Source organism: Drosophila tropicalis, unplaced genomic scaffold, assembly GCF_018151085.1.
Source record: "Drosophila tropicalis isolate 14030-0801.00 unplaced genomic scaffold, ASM1815108v1 contig_593, whole genome shotgun sequence".
Lineage (NCBI taxonomy): Eukaryota > Metazoa > Arthropoda > Insecta > Diptera > Drosophilidae > Drosophila > Drosophila tropicalis.
The window spans coordinates 17,028,500-17,037,693 of NW_027173070.1; the positions used below are offsets into that span (position 1 = coordinate 17,028,500).

General features: G+C 33.8%; 2 protein-coding genes across 3 annotated transcripts; both read left to right on the plus strand.

The window, feature by feature from the left end:
- The first annotated feature begins 2,747 nt into the window (after positions 1–2,747).
- Positions 2,748–8,021, plus strand: Tsp42Ea (Tetraspanin 42Ea). Its single transcript, XM_068291017.1, has 6 exons — positions 2,748–2,890; positions 4,373–4,480; positions 6,953–7,144; positions 7,210–7,371; positions 7,446–7,640; positions 7,704–8,021. Exons 2-6 carry the CDS (start codon positions 4,421–4,423, stop codon positions 7,773–7,775), a joined length of 681 nt encoding a protein of 226 aa, XP_068147118.1. The 5' UTR covers positions 2,748–2,890; positions 4,373–4,420; the 3' UTR covers positions 7,776–8,021.
- On the plus strand, positions 3,032–4,315 carry LOC137577518 (uncharacterized). Of its 2 annotated transcripts, none has more exons than XM_068291009.1 (2): positions 3,032–3,232; positions 3,299–4,315. In XM_068291009.1, the coding sequence occupies exon 2, from the start codon at positions 3,352–3,354 to the stop codon at positions 4,078–4,080; it is 729 nt and encodes a 242-aa protein (XP_068147110.1). In that variant the 5' UTR covers positions 3,032–3,232; positions 3,299–3,351; the 3' UTR covers positions 4,081–4,315. The 2 variants fall into 2 exon arrangements, with proteins under 2 accessions (XP_068147110.1, XP_068147109.1); XM_068291008.1 differs by having other exon boundaries at positions 3,033–3,236.
- Positions 8,022–9,194: the final 1,173 nt, after the last annotated feature.

Sequence of the window (9,194 nt, forward strand, 5' to 3'; positions counted from 1 at the left end):
AACAAGTTTGAAAACGAGTTTTTGCTTTGTTATTGTTTTCGATGCCAAGGGAAAAGTTAAACACTCGAATCGATGTAATTAAAAGCGGAAGCCATGCCTAGAAACCATAGTAAAGGCCCTTCTGTGGTTTGAGGTTGAAAAATCCACCTGACCCTCCCCCCTCAGAGCCAACACAAAAAACCAGTTTCATTTGGAAAACGAGCCAACAACGAGTTTTTCCAAGTGACGCCAGACACTGATTGACTGACTTAACGCCTACACCCAGGTGCACTTGCGAAAACCGCCAAAATGCAAATCCTGTTTTTGTTATTGTTGTACAACATTTGCGGTTCGAGGCAGGTAAACAATCAGAATGCTATACATACACTAATAACAAAAGGTTTAGTCAGTGTTACCAACAACAACAACAAAGGCAAGCAGAATAACAAGTTACAGCAATTAAACCATATTGAACTGTGAGAGATATTTGAGAGAGTCTTGTGATAGACCTCGATATGCTCATTAAAATGGGGTTTAAAAATACATTTTTAGAAATCTTAAGAGTGTCTACTTGTGAAACTGATCAGTGATTAGGACGAAGAACGATTCATTCTTTATTTGTTTGAATTTGAGCAAAATTTAATTGAAATATTCAACTAAATTCTTGAAAACTCTTAACTTTGCGAACCTTGCCAAATGTTAACCGATTCTTGATCTCATTTTCTTATTCTATCCCATTTTAATGCTTTCTTAAAACTTTTTGTCATACCTATAAAAAACACATATTGAAAAAAAAAACTTTTGAAAAAATTATGTTTCGACAGATTTTTATTAATGATATAACTTTCACTTATGGAAAGTGGTTTTCTGATTTGAACTAGAATTGCTTTTATTGATTGATTCTCATAGACCTATTTAAATGATCTTTGCCACAAAAAACTTCCTAGACTTCCTTCCTTTTTAAGGAAGAGTGGCTCATTTTAGAACTGGAATCAGTCAAATATAAAACAGGTTAAATACAAAAAATTCTAAAAAACTAACATTTGATTTTAATTCTAATGGTGTCAAATGAAAAGTAACAGATATATTATGTAGAAAACAGTCACCCTGTTTAACCAAATTTACATTTATATTTCTTATCAGTTGAGAAAAGAATTAACATTCAAGTATATTTTTCGATGATTAATTCTGAAAATCATATTTAAACTTCTTTCTTATGTAAATATTTATAAGTCCAATATACATACATACATACATATATCAGATGTCGTGAATAATTTACATTTATTAGTCAAATTATTTTCTGAAACACTCAGTCAGAAATCGAAAGCTTATTTAAATTTAGTGTTTTATTTATGTCTAAATTAATAATCAAATAAAAAAGCAATAAAATAAGTATAATGTTAAGGCATATAATAATTTTTATTACCCTATAAGGAATTCGCCCACATCGACAGTTTTTTTTTTTTACCAAGTTTACAAATAAATTTTTTATATTTGGAATATTTTTAATAAAATAGCCTTTATATAAGAAAATTGTTTTCTATATTCATATAGAAGGTGATCATGTATTATTTTTTAATACTTATATTTATACCCTTGCAGAGGGTATTATAAAATTGGTCAGATGTTTGTAACGCACAGAAGGAGACGTTTCCGACCCCATAAAGTATATATATTCTTGATCAGCATGAGAAGCTAAGTCGATATAGCCATGTCCGTCTGTCCGTCTGTCCGTCGGTGCGTACGCGTTTTACTCAGCCATCTTAAGAGCTATCGGGATGAAATTTTTTTTGGGAGCTTTTTTTTACCCGGGTGAGATAAAGTATGAAAATCTTTGGGATCGGACTACTATATCATATAGCTCTGGAACAAAAATTTTTGCAAAAATTGGAGTATCCCCATGAAATTTACCAATATAATAGAATTTGATATAAAATCTCAGATCCCAAAATTTGACCCTGATCGGATAAATAGAACACAAGTTACAGTCTATATAAATCGGTTCAATCGCTGCCGGCAGCTCTGCTTGCTGCCTACTACGTCATCATCAAATCAACAGAGCACATGCATACACACACAGACGCAACGCTACATAAACTGTATGTGTATGCGTGCGTTGCTTTGCTTAGGGAATGAGGGAAGAAGAAGAACAAATTGTACATAGTATGAAGAGTAAAATTGTTTTGTTTGTATATTAATGAATTGAGTTGCAGAAAACAAATTTTGAACATGTTAAATTATTATTGTCAAGGACTGCAAGGGTATATAAACTTCGGCATAGCCGAATTTAACTTCTTTGATATTTTTAGGTAAAAATGTATAGGTTACTTTTTGGAATTCTAAAGTAATTTCTCTTCCACTTAATTTCCAATTTTTGAAAAATGCATATAAAAATCGCGTGTTGTGAATAATTTAGGCGATCTATACTATATAAAAATTGGATTCCAACTGATGCCAACGATATGTTTATATGAATCAGCTGACAAAATTACTTAGCCATGTACATACATACATATATACCCAATTTATATTAAATCCCAACAGGTAACTAAAAAAAGGTGTACCACAGCTCTATAACCCCGCCCCCACCCCCCCGTCTCATTTAGAAGCAATGCCATCGTCACATTATGTCGAAATGTGTGTCGGGGTCGCGTTATTAGGAGGGGGCCATAGGGGGGGACATTACGACTCAGTGTGAGCGCCACAACCAAAACAAATACTAAATGCCAATTGGGGAGCAGCAAACGGAGAGCAACAGGCGGTTGTTGTGTTGTGTTGTGTTGTTTTTTTCGATTTTGGTACATACACGTTAAAACGATCTCTTGCTTCAGTCTGAAACGACAACGCAAAGGCAAAGGTTCATAAAAACCGGTGCGCGGGAAATTGGAAAAAAAAACGGCAAAAATACGTTAGTTCAAACAAGAAAAAAAGTATAGTTGTGTGTGTGTGTGAGTGAGTGTGCATGTGTGGGCGTATTGCGGTTGATCGTTGGCCAGTGTTGCAAAACGTTTGGGTTTCAAATTGAGCACTTCGAAAGACTGTATAGTCATCTCGCTTGCTCTTCTTAGTAGGCGAAGAACTGTCAAAGTATTTGTTAATAACAACACAGAACGAAAAATATTCTTCGATTTCGATCTGACAAAATTAGCTGATTTTGCATATAGAATTTATAGATATATACATAAACGAGAGCCATTGGAGAAGACGGCGGTGACGACGACGACGAAGAACAAAAAGACGACGCCAGCGAGTTGGTAAAATGACGTCATAAATTGCATAAACACAAAGTCTTAACTCTCAACGTAAACAATTGCAGGCCCCAAAAAAGTTACTTAATTATACAAGAATAATAAAACATTAAGCATCATAATGACAACTCCGGCGAATAGCAAGAGCTTTTTATTGGACAAATATCACAGCTTGCGTAACTATCTGGAACGAGACACCTTGGGCAGCGAAGTGCTAATCTATGGAACATCTTCGCTAATGCTGCTGGTGGCCTATGCGAAGCGTAAGCCCACCTATTTGGTGCGTCAATTCAAGCAGCCATCCCACATACCCGAACGCATTATCAACGAACGTGTAATGCACACGGGCAAGATCAGTGCCGTCCAGCAGCGGGATCAGGATACACTGCTCTTGATCAAGCACCGTCCATGGTTGCCCATCTTCACGAGCAACAAGAAACTCTTGCCCGTCAAGCTGCCCGGTGTGAAAGTCAATGCCAATGGCTATTCATGGCTCCAGCAGTGTCTGGTTGGACGCGAAGCGACCTTTATACCCCTCAATAAGAGTAGCAATCAAGATTTTGTCGTTTGCCAACTATGTTTAGTTCATCCGCCCAAGGGAAATCGTTTGCTAGATGTATCGGAGACCCTGCTAAAGCTAAGATTTGCCAAATTCGCCAAAGATGTGGCGGCGGGCGTCAAACGTAATGACAAATATTATAAGCATTTGCAGAATGTGGAGGCCACAACCACAACCAAGGAAGCCTGGATGGCCTGGGCGTCACGTTATCCCTACATTTGGCAGCGTTTCAACGATCTGAAAGCCTCCATACTGCCCAAACAGAAGTTATTGCCCGAACTAGTTCGTTAAGACGGCGGCAGGGGATTAACAAATAATTGTTAAATTAGTTGTAAGAAACGATATTAAACGGAGGTCGATCCGTTCGGATCAGGTCATCGCGTACGTGAGTTTCGTAGTGTTTTTTTTTTTGCTTGTGCTTACATTTGAAACCCAAAAACGCAAAGGCCAGCGGCGCATTTCATTTTGCTTTGTTTTAATTATGTGTGGAATAAATAAAAATGATATAATTTTTATATTTATACTATATATATGTATATATAGATATTTATATGTGTGTATGTTCATCATTCTTATTTGGCAGTTGCAGTTCTAATAACATAAAAACACGAACAACGAATCTCAAAGCAAAATGAGTTGTGGAATCTCTATGGTTAAATATATATTATTTATATTCAATTTGCTGTGTTCGGTGAGTAAAAGCAACAACAATAACAACCACAATAACAACACCAACATCTTTGCATATAAACAATTTCAATTTCAGCTATGATATCATATTAAGCCACCTCTCTAAACGGTAAAAACAAGTTTTCGCTTTAAGGAAAAGTGCTTGCTAGTAGGCCTAAAAAACAAAAACCGGTTACATACCCAAAAATATATTCAGATACAAACTTTTTGAGATCATCATCCATCCATTCAGTATGCAAAACTTGTTATTACATTTTGGGAGAGGAATGACGTTGTTTGCTTGGGATCTTGAAAAGAATTTCAAACAAAACAAAAACAAGTTTAGAGTTAGTTACAGAGAGTTCCCTCGAGGCTAACCACTTGGTATGTTATATTGGTAGTAGCCAACAGCAACAGGTTTCCCCCATAGCAAATGTCTTTTCCCTTTTTTTTTTTTTTTGTTTTCTGCAAACTTCTAACTTTAGTTCTGAAGAACAAACTGCACTTTTTGGGGGAAACTGTACTTTTGTAATATAAAAAACCAGTTTTATAATAAAGTGTAAGTTATTTTTTTTAGTGTTGTATGCCAGTCACGTAGAATAGTTTTTCCCTGATGACAAATGGTGGAATGTAAACTTATGTAATTAAATTTTTCGTAGAGGGAGGAAAAGTAGACAGACAGACAGACGTTGGCAATGAATATATAACCCCACGCCCAAATTACGAAAAAAACTGTCAGACTTAATTAAATGTGAACTTGTGAATTTTCTCTCCATTGTATGTCAAAACATTTTTTTTAGGGTGCCCCCCATTGCATTTACTCACGCACTTCAAAAGGGAGAAGGGGTAATACACACTTGAACTCATTTTGTCTACTCGGGGGCGGGCAATATTATGAGTCTGTGTGTGTGTGTGGGCTATATATCTGTATGTATGTAGGTCTTGTCTGTGTTTTCATTCCGCTTGATCTGCTCTAAATTCTATAGACTCTTGACTCTTCTTTGCATTAATTCATTGGGTCAGTGGGTCAGTTTCGAAAGTAATTCAATTACTACATGATTAATTCAATACTTAAAAAAAATTTACTTCTCATGATCAAACTTTGGAGAGGATTATTCATATTTTTCTAAAAAATAATCTCAATTTTTATCAACGTCATATTTTCCCCCTTTAAAGGAAACAAAAATAATGAAAATATTTAAAAAATGCATTCTGTTAGGATTTAGAGCGCAAATAAAAATATTTTAGTGGATTTTTGTTCACTAAAACTAAATTTTTTTTCAGTTATAAACTTTCAAATGATATCCTTTCAAGGAAAGCACCTTCTCCCCTAAAGCTTTGAATTGTGCACTTTTTAGAATTCATAAATTTTAAAGTGAAGTTCTTTAAACCTTTTTCTAAAATAATTTATTTTTATTGAATTCGTAAAAAGATGAAGTTGTATTTAATTTAGAAATTATCTACGCCCTTTTTTCTAGGAACAAATATATAAATACTTTACTCAGTTTTAAGACTATAGGAAGGATTCTTAGACTTTAATTATTCTCTTTAAATTTTTAAAGAATTTTTATATATTTTTTGTAAATTTAACCAAATTCTTTCTATTTAGCTTGGAAAATATCAAAAATTCTTAATCCCCTTTCTAAATTGTTTACTGAGGATATACACTTTTTAAATATTTTAAACTTTATATATTTTAAATGAATCAACGGGCAACTTTTCAAATGACTCATGGTCAACCTTTTCAATTCTCGCCGGATTAGTCTCTCTCTAAGTTCGTCAATTAACACGTTTGGTATTTCTATTGTTAGTATTAAATATTAGCAAACAATTTTTTTGTATTTTTGTTATTTACTTTTCAAAAACAAAAGCTGAAAATATTTCATAAAAATTTAATAAATAATATTACAAATTAGATATTTGAATTAGCTTAGAAATCATAATGTAAAATTTTGTCTTGAACGTTTTTCGAAAATTTCAAATTCATATTTTAAATGTCTTAACTACTTAAATACTTAAAACTCATTGGAAGTTGAAAAGAAAATTAAAAAGATGTTGTGGAAAAAGAAGATACAACGCACTTGGATTAAAAATTTTATGAACAAATTAATTCAAGGAAAATCGTTGATATTTTCCGAAATAAAGTTTATTAAACTTCCAGTTAGTTCCACTTGTTTACCCGTTTGACGTGTTTAGCATATCAAATCATAACAATTCAAATATTTATCAGTTATTGCCAATTTGTTTTGGCTTTAATCTAAATTATGAAAACAAATTACATGCCCAAGATAACAGATAAATCTGAAACGTTCTGTCCCCCTCCACCAATGGAAAAGCAAATTGCTGTAAATTATTTTTAGCAATCTAATTTTGTAATTCCCTCTCTTTTTCGTGGGTGTATGTAGGTGTTGCAGTGTAAACTTATGGAGCTTTGATCAAGCTTTCGAATAACCCAATAAACATTTTGTTTCTTTCTATATTTGAATGTTTTCAGATATGCGGCATATTACTGATAGTTTTTGGAGCCTTGCTCTTCAGCAATGTCCATAATATAGATGACTTTGCCGAGGCCGTGCGCACTCAGCAAGTGCCGATTACGATGATTGTATTGGGCACAGTTATATTACTGATCTCCTGGTTCGGATGCTGTGGAGCCATACGGGAATCCTACTGCATGTCCATGACGGTGAGTTGACTTTTGACCTTAGATTTTTACAAATCCCCTTTGATGTTTCCTTATCATTTTTGCAGTATTCCATTTTGCTATTCGTTTTGATGATCGGACAATTGGTTTTGGTCGTCTATATTTGGGTACAAAAGGATAGATATCTACAGATCATGGGTGATGTGGTCGAAAAGGCCTGGGATCGTCGTACCCGTCGCGCCGACTATATGGATGCCATTCAGATTAGCGTAAGTTTTGGTTGGCCTTATCACTTGATTTGATTTAGATAATTAAAATGTTGTTTTGTTATTTTTTTTTTTAGATGGAGTGCTGCGGTCGCAACAATTTCTCTGATTATGCTTTCCAGGGATATTTCCCACCATCCTGCTGCAAGGATACCAACAACTGTCGCCAAGAGACCGTCTATCGTCGTGGCTGCAAGGCAGCCTTTGTTGAATTCTGGGATCGCAACAGTGATATCCTCAAGTGGTCCGGCCTGGTCGTTGCAGCCATTGAGGTGGGTTTAAAAGTCAACATAAATTTCGAAAATTTGAATTATCTTTCTTAATTCTTCTTGCAGTTTGTCGGCTTTGTATTTGCCTGTTGTCTGGCGAATAGCATTCGAAACTATAGACGACGTGCGGATTATTAAAGAATGTATCATATGAATCTTCATTAATTTAAAAACACTGAAACTGAAAGTACGAATTATGTTGCCCAACCTTTTTTTTACACACTTATATATATAGAAAAGAGATTTGTATATTATTTGATTCAGAAGGCCATTTCATACACAGAGTATACATATTATATATATATTACTTACAATTTGATTTGTTAATTATGTTTTTGTAATACCATGAGCAATTTTCGAAATACATACAAATATATATATATATATATTTTACAAACATTTTAAAATAATGGGTTTTATTTTTAAAGAAATTGAAATAAATTCTTCCTAGGTGACTCAGTAATGAATCCCCAACACTTCCTTAGTAATTATTAAATGATTGAATAATGACTCCTTACTAATCATTAGAAAATAATTCTCAGACGAATCATTAAGCATTCTTTAAGTATTCATAAACGATTCCTAACTGATTTATTAATATTTATAATTATCAATAAACAATTTGATTGTGATTCTTTATGGATTATATTCATTAGTGATCCCTGAATGAATCCATCTCGACATTTCATTAATGTTACGTTAAAGATTTTGTAGGGATTCATGCAATTCAATATTTCGTAGAGATTCATCGAAATCTGGTAACTATATATAACTACTTGTAAATATGGTTATAACTGGATTTTCTTCCGACGCCAAAATATTGATATGGAAAGTTGGTAGTTGCACCTCTTGAAGATTCCTCCATTTTAATATATAAATGGTATAAAAATAAAATGATTATTTCTTGGCCAAGTCATTTAAACAATTAAGTATTCACTTTAAAGTATTTCCCGGTTTGGTATAACATTTTGTTTATTGGACGATTGCTAATAAATCATTTATAGATAATGAAGGGGACTCACGATGGGCATTGGTAATTTTTCCATTTTTTTTTTTTGCAGATTTTTGATAGTATTTTGCATGAGTCAGTTAGTTCGCTTTATCAAGCGAAAGGTGTCAAAAATGTTAGATCAGTTATATCTGATTACTTGATGCTGTCAGATAATGAGAAGGTTTTTGTGAGCCAAGATTTTTACAACCTTGTGATGTAAGCTAGATCAATGTCATCTGAGATGATTTTAGCATAATGAATCATAAGTTCTCATTATACTATGAGAATTCCTGTGAGATATTTCACATGCTTTTGCACTTACCTACAATAACTATGTGAGTCATGGGTACATTTTACGATTTTTTATGACCATATCAACCAAGTACATTGCACCTCACCTCCGGGTAGCAGAGCGATAAGGTCCATTGAACAACTCTAACCAGATAACCATTAGAGCCCCAAGCCAATTGGGTTGTTGGGCAAGATAATGTTTGTTCCACAGATAACTGAATTTTAGTTCATTTAAAGCCTTCTCGACCTTACCAAAGCAGTTTAGTTTGTCTAGA

What these genes read in the sequence shown, in the direction of transcription:
- Tsp42Ea (XM_068291017.1), top strand. Translation starts at nt 4,421, where the DNA reads ATGAGTTGTGGAATCTCTATGGTTAAATATATATTATTTATATTCAAT. An exon ending in TATTCAATTTGCTGTGTTCG is followed by an intron (nt 4,481 to 6,952) that starts GTGAGTAAAAGC and finishes GAATGTTTTCAG; the next exon opens with ATATGCGGCATATTACTGAT. An exon ending in TGGATGCCATTCAGATTAGC is followed by an intron (nt 7,372 to 7,445) that starts GTAAGTTTTGGT and finishes TTTTTTTTTTAG; the next exon opens with ATGGAGTGCTGCGGTCGCAA.
- LOC137577518 (XM_068291009.1), top strand. Translation starts at nt 3,352, where the DNA reads ATGACAACTCCGGCGAATAGCAAGAGCTTTTTATTGGACAAATATCAC.